At 50.4% G+C, this 19315-nt stretch overlaps 1 protein-coding gene across 15 annotated transcripts in view; it reads right to left on the reverse strand.

Moving 5' to 3' along the window:
* Positions 1 to 19315, reverse strand: part of adgrb3 (adhesion G protein-coupled receptor B3) — a 920539-nt gene that overhangs the window by 435314 nt on the left and 465910 nt on the right. For all 15 annotated transcript variants that reach the window (XM_038800688.1, XM_038800695.1, XM_038800692.1 and 12 more), the window contains 3 exons: positions 10406 to 10600; positions 7330 to 7398; positions 946 to 1054 (listed from right to left, as the gene is read on the reverse strand). In XM_038800688.1, coding sequence (XP_038656616.1) covers positions 946 to 1054; positions 7330 to 7398; positions 10406 to 10600 — 373 coding nt within the window. The remainder of the gene's footprint in view (positions 1 to 945; positions 1055 to 7329; positions 7399 to 10405; positions 10601 to 19315) is intronic.

A 19315-nucleotide genomic window follows, 5' to 3' on the forward strand; every position in this document is an offset into this window, starting at 1 on the left:
CCTGTTTCCCTTTTCGGGAAGGCATTCCCCTCCAAGTCATTCACCATCCTGACTTGGAAATATACCGCCGTTCCTTTACTGTCGCTGGGTCAAAATGCTTGGAAATCCCTCCCTAGCAGCACCCATGAACTGCTGCGGTTTAAGAAGGCGGCTCACCACCACCACCTCCTCAAGGGCTATTAGGGATGGGCAATAAATGCTGGACTCACAGCCCACGTCCCATAAATGAATAAAAAAATTAATCCCAGATAATTTCAGCTTGCTAGCTGCAAAATAGAAAGTCTCCTCATCTCAACGTTGGCCCTTTTGCCAATTACTGTAAACCCATGTCCTGTGATGACACAGTGGAAACCTTCTATTTTTTATGTTTCATAATTTTGAACATCTCTGTTAAATCTCCCCTTAACCTACTTAGCTCGAAGGTTCTGTAGTCTATATGATGGGCGGGATTCTCCGGTTCCCATAGCCACAGTTGCTCGGCGGCGTGTCGTTCCCTGTCAGTGGGATTCGGCCTAACTGCTGCTTGTCAATGGGATTTCCCATTGAAGTCACCCCACGCTGCTAGGAAACCCATAGTCAAGGGTGCATTGACGACGGGAAAAGGCCACACTTGTCAGGGAATTCCAGCCATTATCACTTGACCCAAAACGCGGAATCAATACAATTTTCCCACATCATATTCTTCTATTTTATAAAGAAATGGCAGGAACAATGGAAGTCTAAAATAAATGACATATCAGCGAGGGACCAGCAAAGGTAGAATTGGCATTAATCACGTTTTCTTGAAATTTTCAAAGGGACCCTGAAGAGTGATGAGTATTTGCCCAAGTTCCAAAGAATGCTTCATGTGACTGTTTGCTAATAATAAAAGATTCTGGTAAAGCTCATCTGTGTAAAAGTGTGGCTAAACAGAGAGTGGCTAGAAAGGTATAGTATCTCACCCACCTAAGTTTCCAGTCATTAAGTAGGAGTTGTGAAAGTCCATCATTCCCATGCCTACGACATGTATGAAATCTTCAATAATTTGCATTAACTCCACTGACCCAGGATAGATCTGTGGAAAAATGGAATAAAAAAGTCACTTACAACTCATTCTGAATAAAAATGTATATTAATTGATCACAATTGGAGCAATGACTGCATTCAACAGGAACAGACTTCATTTTGGAAGAATTGTACATTCTTTGTTTGCCAAACAGAGCGAGTAGAAATAGTTGTGAGGAGTGCCCCGAGGTGATTTGCAAGGAAACCATTGAGACGTTATTGCAATGTGGTCGATGCCAACTACATGGCCTGAGAAATTCCTCTCTGGCCATTTTGCATCAACCTTCACAAGCTCACCCGTTGAAGGCAGATTTAATTGTTTATTTTGCTGCAGTCTTAAAGGACCCACTGAAGGTAACAGGCCAGGGAGAAGGTAAATTTTTACAGTGTGGATGGGATTGCAGGGGTGGGGAGGTTGGGGGGGGGGGGTTAGTTTGGATATCCGGGGTGCGGACGGACATCAGGTGGTGAGGGTGGCCGGACATTGGAGGGGGCCTTAAACATCGGAAAGGTGTGTTGGGGGGGGAGGGTTTCGGGTATCGGGGTTGCAGAGGTTGGGCATGGGGATTAGGGGTCGGGTTGAGGAGTGGGGTTGGGAGTGGCCAGGTCAGTCAGCGGAGGAAGGGATGGTGGGGGGGGGGGGGGGGTTGTTCAGCTCAACTGGGTCAGAAGGGATGAAAGTCCAGATAAGGGGCAGCACGGTAGCATGGTGGTTAGCATAAATGCTTCACAGCTCCAGGGTCCCAGGTTCGATTCCCGGCTGGGTCACTGTCTGTGCGGAGTCTGCACGTCCTCCCCGTGCGTGCGTGGGTTTCCTCCGGGTGCTCCGGTTTCCTCCCACAGTCCAAAGATGTGCGGGTTAGGTGGATTGGCCATGCTAAATTGCCCGTAGTGTCCTAAAAAGTAAGGTTAAGGGGGGGGGGGGGGGCTGTTGGGTTACGGGTATTGGGTAGATACGTGGGTTTGAGTAGGGTGATCATTGCTCGGCACAACATTGAGGGCCGAAGGGCCTGTTCTGTGCTGTACTGTTCTATAACTGAGGGAGGTCTTTTAAAAGACTTGCCCCTGTGGCTACCTCCAATCTGCTACCCGGGACAGTGGGCCCCACTTCATCCTGCATCTGCACCCACCCCCAAATGAAGATCCCACCTTTTATGGGTGTTTCTCCTGAGGTGGATGCGGCATGTTGGGAAATTTCCCAAGTTATGCTTCCCACCTCAGGAGTGTAAAGCTGGGCCAGGGTGTTAACTGACAGGCGACCGCATGAAATATAACTGGTGTTCAGGATCTGCTGGAGGTAAGCACACACCAAACTTGCAGGATGGACTTGAGCAGGTGAGTTAGAGTCCAAACCCAGGACATGTGCTCAGCAGTAGACAGACCTTCCGGCACCATGTAACCATAGCTAGTTTAACAAGGAATTTAGAATCATAGAATTTACAGTGCAGAAGGAGACCATTCAGCCCATTGAGTCTGCACTGGCCCTTGGAAAGAGCACCCCACTTAAGCCCCACGCCTCCACCCCATCCCCTTTATCCCCGTAACACCAGCTAACCTTTTTGGACACTAATGGCAATTTAGAATGGCCAATCCACCTAACCTGCACATCTTTGGACTGTGGGAGGAAATTGGAGCTCCCGGAGGAAACCCACGCAGACACAGGGGAATGTGCAGACTCCGCACAGACAGTGACCCAAGCTGGAATCGAAGCTCGGACCCTGGAGTTGTGAAGCAACTGTGCTAACCACTGTGCTGCCGCGCTGCCCATATGGAATTACAGTAAAAGATTTCTCTTGACAAATTCTAATTTTATTTATTCACTGCTAGTATAGTCTTTAAGGACTGTTTTGTTTTGTACTTTATGTAATTGGTGATACACTACTGTACAGCCAGAGATAGATAGGAGCATATGAACATGAATGGGCCATTCAGCCCCTATCAGACCATGGCTAAGATGTACTTAATTTAGTCATCTTTACTCCTTATTCCTCAATGCCCTTCCTTAATAGAAATCAGTCAGTCTTAGTCTCAAAAATGTCAATTCATCCAACACCTACAGCCCAGTGCCCTTGTGTGAAAGGTTCGTTGCTGAAGGACCTGGCATTCATTGTAAGATTTCCCTCCCCTCTCCTCATTGTACTGGATTCTCCCAGCAAAGGAAATATAGGGCAAAATTCTCCAATGTCCGTCGCAATGCCCGGGACCGGCGGGCCAAAAACGGCACTGATGACTCCGGCGTCGGGCCCCACAAAACATCGCGTATTCTCCAGGCCCGAACGGGCCAGCAGCGGAGTTACTCAATTCACGTCGGTTTCACCCGCTGCGGAAGTGGCGCGTCAGTTGACGTCGGCGACTTCATCAACGCCGCCCGGCGAGACATCACATAAAGAGCCCCCCCCCCCCCCCAACTGGATGACGCCGTTAAATACCTACTTTGATTAACGCCGACGTGACCCATGGCCACGTCGGCGGGACTTCGGCCCATCCGGGCCGGAGAATAACGGCAGCTCATAAAACCGTTGCATCCCGCCGGCCCCAGCCATTCTCCGAGGCGGGCGGCGGGATTGGCGGCACGCCGACTTCTGGCGGGTGGGAGAATTCTGGACATGGCGGGAGCGGGATTCTCGGCGGCGCCCCGGGCGATTCTCCGACCCTGCGTGGGGTCGGAGAATTCCGCCCATAATCTCAGCAATCACCCTTTTAAACACCTCAATGAAATCATCCCTAAATTTGTAGCATCATAGAATCCCTGCAGTGCAGAAGGAGGCAATTCAGCTCATCAAGAGCACCCTACCCAGACCACTACATCCCCGTAACCCATAGCTAACCTAGACAGAAAAGGGCAATTTAGCACGGCCAATCCACCTAACCTGCACATCTTTGGTCTGTGGGAGGAAACCACGCAGACACTGGGCGAAAGTGCAAACCTCACACAGACAGTCAACCGAGTCCAGAATTGAACCCGGGTCCCTGGCACTGTGAGGCAGCAGTGCTAACCATTGTGTCACCGTGCCACCCTTGTGGGAAATTCAATGAAATTGAAACAGGTTTGCAACCTCTCCTGATAACCTAATCCTGCAAAACCCTCGTTTAATTCTGTGAATTCGTGCTGTACATTCTCGAAATATCAATATAATACCTTGCCAGGGGAGATGCATGAAAAACTGAAAGACATTAGCTCCCAACTGACATTTTGTACAATTGAAGCAAAACTTCCTTCCCTTTGTATTGCAGATTCTTCAAAGGACAACATGCCATTGTCTTCTCTGATCTCATTTGGGATTGTGCACCAAATCCTGGTGATTGGTGTTCATTTATATCCTGCTCTCCCCCCCCCCCCCGGTGTGTCTTCTTCCTCACAGTTTTTAAGTTAGCATTCTCGCTTCTTCCTTTTCTTTGCAATTATGTCTCCCCACAGGCAACGAGTGCTTCATGACCAAAGGCAGTGGTACTTATTTCCCTCCGTCCACTGCGCCTCCCTTACTCTGATGAACGTCATGCTCTGCGCGTGTAGTCAGCCGTCCCTGTCCTCTGCAGTCCCAGCCAGCGCCGGCCCTAGGGTTGCTGGCGCCCCGGGCAAGCTGAACTTCGGCGCCCTTTGGGCCGGGGGCGGGGCCGAGGGGGGGCGGGGCCGAGGGGGGGGGGCGGGGGGGGGGGGCGAGGCCGAGGGGGGGGCGGGGCCGAGGGGCGGACGGGGCGGACGGAGGGGGGCGACGGGGGGGGGCGGCGGACGGAGGGGCGGCGGACGGAGGAGGGGGGTCGGGGGGGGGGTTGGAGGGGGGGGCGGAAGGGGCCGCCCTGGGGGAGGGCGGCCACCGCGCATGCGCTGGTTGGCACCGGCCCAACTGCGCATGTGCGGGACCCGAGTCTCTGGCGCCCCCTAGCACATGGCGCCCCGGGCGACTGCCCGAGTTGCCGGTACCTTGGGCCGGCTCTGGTCCCAGCACTGTGTTTGTGCTGCCATTATCTTTCCCTCTTGCTTTCTAAAACTTGCACAGCCGACCCTTTTAGTTACCAATCTGCCGTCAATGCACCTCCAATACAAAATTTAAACTCTCAGGTGGGGTTAATTTTATTTATTTTCGCTCCCATCTTTTTATTCTCTGACATAATGTGGGCATTGATGGCTGGACTAACATTATTGTTGCCTATCTTTAATTAGATCATAGATCATAGAATGTCATAGATCATCGAATTGTACAGTGCAGGAGGCCATTCGGCCCATCGAGTCTGCACCGGCTCTTGGAAAGAGCACCCTACCCAAGGTCAACACCTCCACCCTATCCCTATAACCCAGTAACCCCACCCAACACTATGGAAATTTTGGTCACTAAGGGCAATTTATCATGACCAATCCACCTAACCTGCACATCTTTTTACTGTGGGAGGAAACCGGAGCACCCGGAGGAAACCCACGCACACACAGGGAGGATGTGCAGACTCCGCACAGACAGTGACCCAAGCCGGAATCGAACCTGGGACCCTGGAGCTCTGAAGCCATTGTGCTGTCCACAATGCACCGTGCTGCCCTTGAGCCGTTTGGTCCTTGAGAAGGTGGTTTTGAGCTCCCTTCTTGAACCGCTGCAGTCCATATGGTGTAGGTACACCCACAGTGCTGTTAGGGAGGGATTTTGACCCTGAGACAAGGAATGGTGATATATTTCCATGTCAGGATAGTGAGTGACTTGGAGAGGAACTTCCAAATGATGATGTTCCCAGGCATCTGCTGCTCTTGTCTTTCTAAATGGTAACGGTCACAGGTTTGGAAGGTGCTGTCCGTTGCTTAATTTAGTTTTTGCAGCCTATTTTGCCCTCTTTCTGATGGGCAGATTTTATTTATTTTCTTTTTTTTACTTGTGAAAAACTTCTAAATCAGGTTTTTGGCCTTGGCTCTTTTTGATTTATTTGTAATTTTAAAGTTTAGTGGCCCGTTAACCTATCATGTGGTTCTGAGTTAGAGGGAGTGTAAATAATTGATCACTTAACTGAACTAGCTAGGAGGACACCCCTGCGATCAAGAGAAACATTGGTTATCCCCTTTCTGGGGGCAGGGGGAAGGTGGAGGTGGTAATGACAATGCTGCCCCTGGCCCCACCAGTTTCTGAATGAGCAGGTGAGGTTAAAATGCCTTTGATCCTCAGCGAATTTACTTAGCACCCTTTCCTCCACCCTCTCTTTCCAGATCCCACTCAGACAAAATTCCCTTTTGTAAAGCCCTGGCTCTGCTCCCAGCTCACACCATCGCCAACGTTACGCTGCACCCGATAGTGGCTGAGTCTCACAAAAGAATCTGGGCGAATGGGGCCGCTGGCAGACTAGTTAGAGACTTCCCCACCATCGACACCATGGGCCAATACCCTCGGTTTGAATAGCCCACTCACTATGTCTACTCTTTCACACTGACTATTCCTCTACAAGGTAGTTCCACAGGTTCATGTAAAGCTCACAGTGCATGTTCCTCTGGCTCCCCTCTACCTTCAGTGACAGATTTGACCTGCCCACTGGAACTCTCTTCCTTAGCCCCATCTTCAAAACCAATAATGGGGCCAAGTCCCTACGCCTGCGAGTAAACGGGTGCGAATCATTCCGGACTCTTCTCTAGAAAGTCTGGGGTGATTCTCCATTATGAAGGGAGCTTGCAGGAACCCGGAGTGCTCCACACAGCTCCGGCTGCTGATACGGGGCCCTGCTCTTCCGACCGCGGGTCTGCACAAGTGCGCGGCGGCCGACTGTGGCACCGCCCCCACACCCCCCCCCCCCGCCCCCCGCAACATGGCGGACCCACACAGCGGGCCTGCGCCGAAAAAGTAGGCCCCCCCCCAGATCGCGCGCGCCCGCCGATCGGTGGCCCCCGATCGCGGGCCTGGCCATTGTGGAGGGCCCCCCCCCCCAGGTAATGGATCCCCAGGCCCCCCACCAGGATGGCCACCGCTGCCGCGACTACGAGCTCCCGCTGGGTGGAACCATACATGAATCACGGCGGTGGGAACTCGGCCGGTTGACCGCGGAGAAGCACCACGGGGGCCCTTTTCAACGGCCCCCCACCGGCACCGCGTCATCCGTGCGCGCGTGACTGGAGCGATTGCGGCACGGAGGCTCGGAGAATCCCAGCCCATGTTTCACATCTATCGCCCCCTATCTTCACAGTGACTTCACTGCAGTGTTAATGTAAGCCTACTTGTAACAATAAAGGGTATTTATTTATTTATTTAGGTTCTTCAGTTAAGTGCCTGAGAAGCACCTCATCACTAAAGGTCCTATATAGATGCAAGTTTAAAGCTGTACCTGTTGCGCATCTTCCCACTTTTCCCTGTTTTCCTCTTCAAGAAGGTTGCTGATGATTTGAAAGAAATTCTGAGAAGAAATGGTATAACTCAGTTAAATCTTTGGAAAATGAGCATAAACATTCAAAATCAAAGCATGTGGTTACTTTTGGCATTAAATGAGGGGTGGGATTCTCCTGCCTTCCAGCCGCACGTTTCTGGGCAGTGGGTGGTGGCACGCAGGTCGCTGGCAGCCGGGTTCTCTGTTCCTACCACTGTCAACTGTCCACGGGAATACCCATTGAAGCCACCCCATGCCGCCAGGAATCCCGCGGGAGGGGGTGTGCTGCCGGTGGGGTCAGAGAACCGCGCCACCAGCAAACGGCCGGAGAATGCCAGCCACGGTCTTAAAAGCCAAATTGCAATCATTCATAATTCACCATTCCAACACTTCACCACAGCCTGAGTTCCAGTTTAGAAATGATAATTTCAGAATTTAAAAGACAAATCTCTCAGTAATTGCACATTTACTGGGGCAGCACGGTAGCATTGTGGATAGCACAATCGCTTCACAGCTCCAGGGTCCCAGGTTCGATTCCGGCTTGGGTCACTGTCTGTGCGGAGTCTGCACATCCTCCCCGTGTGTGCGTGGGTTTCCTCCGGGTGCTCCGGTTTCCTCCCACAGTCCAAAGATGTTCAGGTTAGATGGATTGGCCATGCTAAATTGCCCTTAGTGTCCAAAATTGCCCTTAGTGTTGGGTGGGGTTACTGGGTTATGGGGATAGGGGGAGGTGTTAACCTTGGGTAGGGTGCTCTTTCCAGACTCGATGGGCGAATGGCCTCCTTCTGCACTGTAAATTCTATGAGATTTACAAAGTACATTGCACATTTAAAAAGTGCATTGCACATTTAAAAAGTGCATTGCACTTAACTTGACATTTTGGTGAGATGTACGAATGCCGACATGTGTCGGAATACATCATTTTCAGCTCTGAGCCCAAGTGTACCAGAAACGTAAGGGGCTGAACGTTTGGTGGAGCTTAGTCCGGTGAGGTCAGTCACCATCCTGTGCAGCCATTGACACCACTTGCCTCTTATCCCAGACCATAGGAATGGGGTCAGGTATATACATGAGTGACGGTCCCCATCCGTAGAGCCACAACAAGAGTGTTCATCTCAGGGAGATGCTTTAACATGACAGCTGTTTCCACAAGGCCCAAAATGGAACTTGCACCTGGTTTCAGCAGCCTGGAAGCACCTCCCATGAACCGCGCCACAGAACTCCAACATCTGTGAAGGACTCAAGGGCTCAAAAGAATGTTCGGTTTGGATTCAAGGAGTGCCCCAAACTCCAATTCCCCACACATCCCCCCACTGCCCACATGCCACACCCCTCCCTAGCCATCGGGAATGGGCAGGGTTTTCCAGACCCGCCCTCCCCGACACCGGAAATCCCAACCCAAGGGTAATGGACCTTTCGATGGTCAGTTGAATCGCCTGTGGGAACCGTCTCGGGCGGGACCAGAGACGTTTCACCTTTGACCCGAGGATCAGTTATTCCATGTGATTCAAGTTTATTGCTTTGTAAACTCTAAACGCAGGACATTGTAGGGGCTCAGATCAGCAACTGGAACAGTTATTGAAATTTTGGGATTGCTTTATTTTTGTATGACTATAGACATATGGCGTAAACACTTTTGGAAATAACTAGAGTTAAGATGAAGGCAAGCTGGTTTATCAATGGACTCTGGGGGAGCATTGCTACAGCGTCAACTAAAAGGGGGCAGTCGGACATTTCCCAAGGAATGGTGAGAAAGCTTCAAAATGATTCTCATAGGAAGTATATGGAGGCAGGGTTCCCATCATCAGAGGCTGCACTGGCTGGTGCCAACTGTTCTTCTTTTCCACCAACATGTGTTATACTGTTGGGAGAAAGATTTCAGAATATTTCTCTTTCATAGAATCACAGAATTGTCACGGTGCAGAAGGAGGCCACTTGGCCCATCATGCCTGCACCGGCAATCCAAACGATCATCACGACCTTGTGCCATTACCTTGCCTTTTCCCCCAAGCCTCTGCACACTGTTTCTATTCTAATAATCATCTCATGCTTATTGAATGCCTCGATTGAACCTGCCTCCAGCACACTCCCAGGCAGTGCATTCCAGATCCGAACCATTCGCTGTGTGAAAGAATTATTTCTCACATCACATTCGCTTCTTTTGCAAATCACTTTAAATCTGGGCCCTCATGTTCTTGATCCCGATGTTGAATGAGCTGTTAGCTTCCGGCTTCCTTTTCACGTTTCCAGATTTGGGGATTTAATTTTTGCTTCAGATTGCTTGCACTGTCTGGAGAGGAGTGACGTGGTGGGGCCAATTTTCACCTTCGCCATCATAGACCATAGAACATTACAGCGCCCTCGATGTTGCGCCGACCTGTGAAACCACTCTAAAGCCCATCTACACTATTCCCTTATCATCCATATCTTTATCCAATGACCATTTAAATGCCTTTAATGTTGGCGAGTCCACTACTGTTGCAGGCAGGGCATTCCACGCCCTTACTACTCTCTGAGTAAAGAACCTACATCTGACATCTATCCTATATCTACCGCCCCTCAATTTAAAGCTATGTCCCTCGTGCTAGCCATCACCATCCAAGGAAAAAGGCTCTCACTGTCCAGCCTATCTAATCCTCTGATCATCTTGTATGCCTCAATTAAGTCACCTCTTAACCTTCTTCTCTCTAACGAAAAAAGCCTCAAGTCCCTCAGCCTTTCCTCAAAAGACACGCACCATTGGTCTTGTCCATTCTCCTGGTTTCCCGCCTTCCTACACTCATGGTTACCTGAGTGGATGATTATGTTTTTAATGTCCCCATGATTTTTCACTCAGGTTTCTCTCAGTAGTGTCTTGGAGATTTCTTTTATTAATCCCTGAAGACTCCAGGTTAACCCTGATGGGTTGGCAACCCGAGGAATGGGGGATTTACTCCAACAGATTAACTTCCAGGGTATGAAAGCAGCCACTCCTTCCTGTGTATTCAACTGTAACATTTCCAAAATAATTTTTACGTTAAAAGGCCCGAGGTGTTACCTGTACATCGTCAGATGAAGGGATGTAACTTGCTCTTTTGAATGTATCAGTGACATTTCGAAGAATTTCGACGCAGGCTAGTAGATCCCCACCATAAAAGTTTCTCCTCTGTGTTAAATCCAAGAGGGTTTTTGTTACTTGAGACATGCCTTCACCTGCCAATGTCCTTTGTCCCTTTGCAAGATGCTCCTTAACCTAAAGGAAACACATACATGAAATGCAATAGCAGAAATATCGCATGGCAACTCAGTTCTCTTTTTTCCTCACTTGAACTGGATGGGCTGAATGGCCTCCTTCTGTGCCCTAATGGCTCTTCCTGAAGTTACTGACTCCCTGTTGGTCACTCCCCTATATTTTTGCCCCTGTGTTCATTATTCATTTTTGAGGAGCGACTGCTAGCTGAGTGGTTAGCACTGCTGCCACACGGCGCCGAAGACCCGGGTCACTGTCCGTGTGGAGTTTGCACGTGCTCCCCGTGTTTGTGTGTGTCTCACCCCCACAGCCTAAAGATGTGCAGCGTAGGTGGATTGGCCTCGCTAAATTATTCCTTAATTGGAAAAATATATATAGATTCACATTTGGTCTATTTGGATATTGCTGTTCCTTTACTGTCACTGGGTCAAAACACTGTGGCTGTACCTACACCACGTGGACTGCAGCGGTTGAAGAAGGCAGCTCGCCAACACCTTCTCAAGGGCAATTAGTGATGAGCAATTAAAGTTGGCCTAGCCAGCGATGGAAGGAGCCAGAGTAGGCCATTCAGCCCCCATCCCCAAGTCTGCTTGGCCAATCAATTGGTTCCTGACTGATTAGCATCCCTACTTATTTACCCACCTTTGCTCCCCTGATAACTTTACCTGACAAAACATCTACCTTCCAGTCTTGAAAGTTCCAATTGTCCCCCAGCATCCTTTTTGGAGAATAAAATTCAAATTTCCGCTGCTTGAAAAGGTTCCTCCCACATCAGTCCTGAATTACCTAGCTTTCCTGTCCTGCCAACGTCAATGGACTTTAGAATAGCTCGTTGCTACCCTGGCCTCTCTGCAACCGAGCCATAATATTCTGTCCCATCATTCCCTCACTAGGAAATACAGTGATGGCTAAATTGAAGGCTAAATTGAATAGCCCACAGAATTGGGCAAAGGGATCACGCTGCGTAATTCCCACGCATCCATTCAAAGTGATGCTGGCAACACACAAACTTGGATCACCTGGTCATTCTAAGTGCTGTTGCATGCAGGCCTGCTCTAAACGTGCTGTTGAATGGGGTTCACATCTCAGTAGAGGGCCCAGATGTATGCAAGGCATGCAAGGCTAGTCTCTCCTACCTGCCCCTGTAAAGATCGCCTGAATCTCTTACAGATGAGGCAGATGCTGGCTAAAGTATGGGCTAAAGTCCCTTCAGGATAAACAAATGGCCGTGACGGTGGAACAGAAATGGTTCATTAGTCCAGAATGCATGCTACAAAGGTCGTGGAGGCCTTGGTGCAGGAGGTTGACAAGAGGAGAGAAGGTCTCTTTCCTCGTGACGTCTGGAGCAGATAGCCATGGCCATCAATTCCACCAATCTTCCACTAAAAATCTGGATGCCGTGTTGGAAGAAGTTCCATGATCTAACATGTGTGGCCACGGTCATGCCATCTCCAACTGCACCCAGAGTCTCATGCTCATTCATCACACCTGATTACCAAGAATTTCGACTAAGCGAGACGAATAGCTCTTGCTGATGTGCATGACCTCATACTGAGGCTGAGGGGACATTTCATTGAGATGTCTACAGCTATGCGGGTGAAGATAAAGCAGATAGGACAGACAGATTTTCGTTCACAGGGAGAATAATAGACAACGGGTATATATTTAAAGTAATTGGTGGAAGGATTTGAGGGAGGGGTTTGAGGATAATTGTTTTCATGCAGGTGGGGGTCTAGAACTCTCTGTTTGACAGGGTGGATGAGCAGAAACTCTCATCACTTAAAAAAATAATGGATATATATACTTGGAGTGCCATAGCCTGCTGGACGAGAACAGGAGTTGGCAGGTGGGATTAAATCGGATCGCTCTTTCTCAGCCAGCATGGCATGATGGGATGGATAGTTCCCTTCTTTGCTGTAAATCCTTCCAAGTTTCAAATCGCTGGCAGCAGCAACAAACCAGCAGGGGTCAGGCATGGCCTTATTTCCCCCGAGATGGTATTGGAGCAATTGAAACTCTCTGTCAATGAGGCCAAACATCGCCGAATGCCAGTGTCATTGTCAAGCTTACTGCCTGACAGCCTCAAAGCTACGTTGTTATCATCATAGCTGTGGACATCAATGATCGAAGGGACATGCAGGCTCTCACTTGCACTGTCCTCCAACAGGTCGCTAGGGTTACTGGATGTATAACCTCGGGTGAGTAACTCTGTGGAGCACAAACCTGTTGTCTTCTCTCAGGATTAGAGTTTAATCCTCCCAGTGCTGCCCACTCTGCCAGTGCCCTCGTGTTGTCAGCCATTCAGCCCAGACTGATGTCACCCACGCTGATGTGGTGTCCTTTGAAGCTGGGTGCTCAAGGTCGCCAATGCTCAAGGGTGTCCTTCAAGGCCATCTGCAGCCTCTTCCGGAAAGAGTCAGGAGCCTTTCTCCAGCTCTGCTGCAACCACTGGGGTAACACTGTGTGGCAGCCGTAGGACAGGCAAAGGCCCCAGTAAAATAGGTACTCGGGGAGAGCATAAGGGAAATTACTGGAGAGTTGGATGTGTTTCTGGACAAATGGTTGTTTTGCGATGGCTTTTACTTCAGGATTTTAGCCAAGAGGATGTGGTGATGGTCAGTAACAGAACGATGACAAGTTGGGGAAATGCTGAACATTGTGGGCCTGTGTTTCACTCAAGGGGAACTGGACTCTGCTGATCATACAATCATAGAAAATTTACAGTGCAGAAGGAGGCCAGTTGGCCCATCGCGTCTGCACTGGCTCTTGGAAAGAGCACCCTACCTAAGCCCACACCTCCACCCTATCCCCGTAACCCCACCTAAGCTTTTTGGACACCAAGGGCAATTTAGCATGGCCAATCCACCTAACCTGCACATCTTTAGTCTGTGGGAGGAAACCGGAGCACCCGGAGGAAACCCACGCACACACGGGGAGAACGTGCAGACTCCGCACAGACAGTGACCCAAGCCAGGAATCAAACCTGGGACCCTGGAGGTGTGAGGCAACTGTGCTAACCACTGTGCTACTGTGTCACCTGTGCACTCATTGGCACCCCCTCTGGAATGCGGATGTGTCCACCTCCTGATCAAGCATATGGTGTTCTCACCACTCCTGTGGGCAAAGGGGGAGAGGGGGTGAGTTTGTTGAACGTCCTCCTTCTGTACCGTGATGACTTCTGACTCTATGGCAAGGCTAGTACCCTCATCATGGTTGGACAGGATACAGCTGGCCACAAGGAACTGGCTCATTGATCACTGCATATTCTGGTCCTGGCCCCACTGGGATAGGGCCACACTATTCTGCCCAATGATCCTGCATCAAATAATTAGATCAAAGTTCAGCAGAACCATCATGTCAAAATGTGGACTCGAATGAAGACAGCAGTTGAGAACCACTACATTGCAGAAGGAGGCCCAAAAGGCGATTTCCCCCATGGGATTTCCCATTGCGATTGTCCACCCCCACCCCCGACACTGACGTAATAGAATCCCGATGTCAATATCGGGAAGCCCTCATAGAGTCATAGATGTTTATAGCATAGCCCACTACAATAAATTTAGATCTCATTATCAGGCCGCAACGTCTGATAAATCCCCCTCTCCCATTACATAATCCATTCACGTCGGCATGAGGGCATCACAATGGCAGGACTCGCACGGTGTGCCTCTGGCGAGCAGAGCTCGGGTGATGCATCATTCAGGAGGGAGAGGTTCTTCCCTGGGCACTGCCCCGAGGCATTGCCACGTGCATTTACCCAGGCGGGCAGTGCCAGAGGGCCATGCCACCGAGGTGTTCCATGGGGGTGTGGTGTTGCGTGATGGGGATTTCTGTGGGTGGGGGTGGGGTTCGGAGGGGGACTGTCTGTTCCTTGGCGGGAGGCTCTGTGTGTTTGTGGGGGGGGGGGGGGGAGCTGGGTGTTCAGATGACTTGGTTTTCGGGCATGTATGAATCTTTTTTTCCTTTATTCTTTCATAGATGTGGACATTGCTGGCAAGGTCCGCATTTGTTGCCCGTCGCTTATTGCCCTTGAACTGAGATTCTTTGCAGAGGGCAGTCAAGAGTCAACCACATTGCTGTGGGTCTGGAGTCACATGTTGGCCAGATCGGGTAAGGACAGCAGATTTCCTTTCCTAAAGGACATTAGTGAACCAGATGGGTTTTTACAACAATCGATGGTACCCACAGGCACCATTGTAGATAGTAGCTCTCAGTGCCAGATAGCATGTCGGGAATGGAATCAGCTGTTTAATATCATGGCCTGCCTGCTCTACAAATGTTCGATGCACGGACATAATGCTCCCATACTCAGCAACATGTCAGCCGGCACAGGTCTGCTGTCCGTACGGCTGAGCCAGTCACTGAATAATATGGAACGATGGTGCTGTCACTGGACTGGTAATCCAGAAGTGTATCTGCACCAATCAAAAAGCAAGCCACTCTGCCTAGTCCCACTTTCCAGAAGTCCAGGCTAATGCTCAGTCGACATGGGTTCAAATCCCACCACGGCAGCTGGGAGGATTTAAATTAAATTAATAAATATCTGGAATTGAAAGCTCGTCTCAGTAACGCTGATCATGACAACTATCATGGAATCATAGAAGGTTCACAGCACAGAAAGAGGCACTTGACCCATTGAATCTGCATCAATCATAAAGCAAGCCACTCTGCCTAGTCCCACTTTCCAGCATTTGAGCTGTAGCATTTCAGGTTGCATCGATTGTCATTAACTATTTGCTGGATTATCCGGTGGTTGAGGCTGCTCTACAAGGCCCCGATGGCGAGTGTAGCCACAAATAGGAGTAGGTCGGAGTACTTTCGGCTGTACCGAGGGACAAGACAGGGTGCCCCCTGTCCCCCTTGCTCTTCGCGTTGGCGATTGAGCCCCTGGCCATGGCATTAGGGAGTCAGGGAACTGGAGGGGCCTGGTGCGGGGTGGGGAGGAGCATCGAGTGTCACTTTATGCGGACGACCTGTTGCTGTATGTGGTGGACCCGGTGGGGGGGGGATGCCGGAGGTGATGAGGATTCTCAGCGAATTTGGGGGCTTCTCTGGGTATAAGCTCAACCTGGACAAGAGTGAGTTGTTTGTGGTGCATCTGGGGGATCAAGAGGAGGGGATTGGTAGGCTCCCACTGAAGCAGGCAGGGAAGAGCTTCAGGTACCTAGGGGTCCAGGTGGCTGGGAGTTGGGGGGCCCTGCACAAGCTCAACCTCACAAGGTTGGTGGAGCAGATGGAGGAGGAGTTTAAGAGGTGGGATATGTTACCGCTGTCACTGGCGGGGAGGGTGCAGTCCGTTAAGATGACGGTGCTCCCGAGGTTTTTGTTCCTGTTCCAGTGCCTCCCCATCCTTATCCCGAAGGCCTTTTTTAGGAGGGTCAACAGGAGTATCACGGGATTTGTGTGGGCGCATGGGACTCCGAGGGTGAGAAGTGTGTTCCTGGAACGGGGCAGGGATAGGGGGGGGGCTGGCGTTGACCAACCTCTGTGGGTACTATTGGGCTGCCAACGCAGCGATGGTGCGTAAGTGGGTAATGGACGAGGAAGGGGCAGCATGGAAGAGGATGGAGGTGGCGTCATGTGTGGGCACGAGCCTGGAGGCGCTGGTAACGGCGCCATTGCCGCTCCCTCCAACGAGGTATACCACGAGCCCGGTGGAGGCGGCTACCCTCAAAATTTGGGGGCAATGGAGACAGCATAGGGGAGAAGTGGGGGGCTCGATGGAGGCCCCGATATGGGGGAACCATTGGTTTGTCCCAGGGAGCATTGATGGCGGATTTCTGGGCTGGCAAAGGGCAGGGGTTAGGAGGTTGAAAGACCTGTTTGTGGAGGGGAGGTTCATGAGCTTGGGGGAGTTAGAGGGGAAGTTTGGGCTCCCCCCGGGGAACATGTTTAGGTACATGCAGGTGAGGGCGTTTGCCAGGCAGCAGGTGGAGGGTTTCTCCTTGCTGCCCCCACGAGGGGTGCAGGATCGGTTGCTCTCGGGGGTGTGGGTTGGAGGAGGGAGGATTTTGGACATATACCGGGTGATGCAGGAGGTAGACGAGGCCTCAGTGGAGGAACTGAAGGGTAAATGGGAAGAGGAGCTGGGTGAGGAGATTGAGGAGGGGACGTGGGCGGATGCCCTGGAGAGAGTGAATTCCTCCTCTTCCTGTGCGAGGCTTAGCCTCATACAGTTCAAGGTGCTGCATAGGGCCCACATGACTGGGACGAGGATGAGTAGGTTTTTCGGGGACGGAGACAGGTATGCTAGGTGCTCGGGGAGCCCAGCGAACCACGCCCATATGTTTTGGGCGTGCCCAGCGCTGGGGGAGTTTTGGAAGGGGGTAGCAAGGACGGTGTCGAGGGTGGTGGGATCCAGGGTCAAGCCAGGCTGGGGACCCGCAATTTTTGGGGTTGCAGTGGAGCCGGGAGTGCAGGAGGCGAAAGAGGCCGGTGTTCTGGCCTTTGCGTCCCTAGTAGCCCGGCGGAAGATCTTGCTCCAATGGAAGGATGCGAGGCCCCCAAGCGTGGAGGCCTGGATCAATGATATGGCGGGGTTTATTAAATTGGAGAAGGTGAAATTTGCCCTGAGGAGATCAGTACAAGGGTTCTTTAGGCGGTGGCAGCCTTTCCTGGACTTCCTGGCGGAACGGTAGGGAAATAGGCCGGCAGCAGCAGCAACCGGTGGGGGGTGGGGGGGGGGGGTTTGGATCGGTGGGTGGGAGAACTGTGTACATGGGCTTGTGGGATGTGGCGGGTGTTATCTCTTTCCCTTTTATTGTTGGGTGTTCTTTTGTTTTTTTTCTTTTGTTTGTAGTTGCTTTTGAAGTTGGGTGGGTATTGTTCTTGGGGTGTTACTTCAGTTGTTTTGTTAATAGAGTTCAGATGTTTATATTTTGTAAAAATTTCAATAAAAATTATTTTTTTAAAAACTATTTGCTGGATTTAGCTCATAGAGTTATGAAATATTGGATGTTGTTTGGGAAAACGGAGTTCAGGAAATGTAGGTAGTTGGGAATAAAGGAAAAGCATTAGGAGATGCAGGGGGTGATTCCCCAGCTGCTTTGCGCATGGTGCAAGTCCCGCTATGTTGGGAGAATTGCGAGGGAGCCTCGAAATAGGATAGGGTGGAGGTGTGGGCTTGGGTGGGGTTCTTTTTTCCAAGGGTCAGTGCAGACTCGATGGGCCAAATGGCCTTCTTCTGCAATGTAAATTCTATGAAACGGGATCTGCGCTGGGCGCAATTAAGCATCCCATTCCCCTGGCCTGCACCAGTTGGTGTGATCAGGATCTCGCCCAGGAATGGATCTGTGTCTGGGATTTGGGGGACATCCCATTGTGAGGGGGAAGCAGGCAGTGAAGGTACTCCTTCAGCACAGGGACATCTGCTGGAAGTTGCAAGAATCTGTTATCTTCCCAAACTAGGAATGACTGCAGGCATCACACAAATGGCATTTATGGATTTAGGAATAAGGGATCATAGGAAAACCTGAACAGGAAAAGGCCACAACCCCTCAAGCCTATCTCAATTAAACAATGACTGATCTGCATCGTAACTGCATCTATTTGTCTTGATTCTGTAACCTTTGGCCAATAGAAATCTAGCTATCTCAGTTTTTAACTGATCAATTGACCCCCTACCTCAGCAGCCTTTTAGGGAGAAAGTTCCAGACTTCTATTCCCCTTTGTGTGAACAAATACTTCCTGACATCGCCTCTGAAAGACTGGTTCTAATTTTAAGGTTATAACCCTTTGTTCGAGACTCTCACCCTGTCCCCCCCCCCTCCCCCCGCCCGCCCCGTCACAAGAGAAAACTATCTCTCTCCATCCAGCCTACCAAATCCTTTAATCATCTTCAACACTTAAAGTCTATCATCCTTTAATCTCCTAAATTCAGTGGAATGCCAGCCTGATCTACATGGCCTGTCATGTTAGAAAATGACCCTTTCAAACCCTCTGTCTTTCTGGCGACATGAAATAAACATGTTTGATCTTGCTTATTTGGAAGATGTTTTCTGGTTTTACCAAGTAATTCATCAACTAATTGCAAAATCTTTCATTTTCCTCTCTCCTATGAAAGCTGCTGAGCTATTTGGCAATCCTAATCTGTTATGCCAATGTTTGTTGTTTAAAATTTATCATCCACTTAAATAAGGAGGGGAGGACTTCCGGTGGCGACCATGGAGGAGGAGGTCACACATTCGATAGCTCCCGCCTGAAACGGGACCTTTTTTCCCAACTTTTCTTGGCCGTTATGGGATAGATCAGTGAAGTGGACAATATTAAGAAGGATTCCCTCTCCGATGTATGGCTAATTGGACTAGAAGTGGCCGTGTGAAAAAACTCAGCCCGTATAGTGTGAAGCAGTCGGAGCTGGTATAGCGGTGCAGAATGGCGGAGGGTCAGGTCCAGGGAGCGGTGGCTCAGTGGTCTAAGGAGCAGCAGATGAAGTTCTTTAAGGACTGTTTCGCTAAGCTGAAAAAGGAAACGCTGGACCCGATCAAGGCTGCGATCGATCAAGTGGAATTGAATCAGGCGGCCCAAGGGAAAGCGATACAAGAAATTGAGCTGAAGTTGTCCAGCCAGGAGGACTATCTAACCGCGCTGGAACATAAGGTGGACGTGTTGGATGAGTGACACAAGAGAATGCAGGAGAAGTTGGAGGACCTTAGAACAGAGATGAGGAGAAATTTCTTCAGCCAGAGAGTGGTAGGTCTGTGGAATTCATTGCCACTG

This window comes from Scyliorhinus canicula, chromosome 6 (genome assembly GCF_902713615.1).
Source record: "Scyliorhinus canicula chromosome 6, sScyCan1.1, whole genome shotgun sequence".
NCBI classification, from domain to species: Eukaryota; Metazoa; Chordata; class Chondrichthyes; order Carcharhiniformes; family Scyliorhinidae; genus Scyliorhinus; species Scyliorhinus canicula.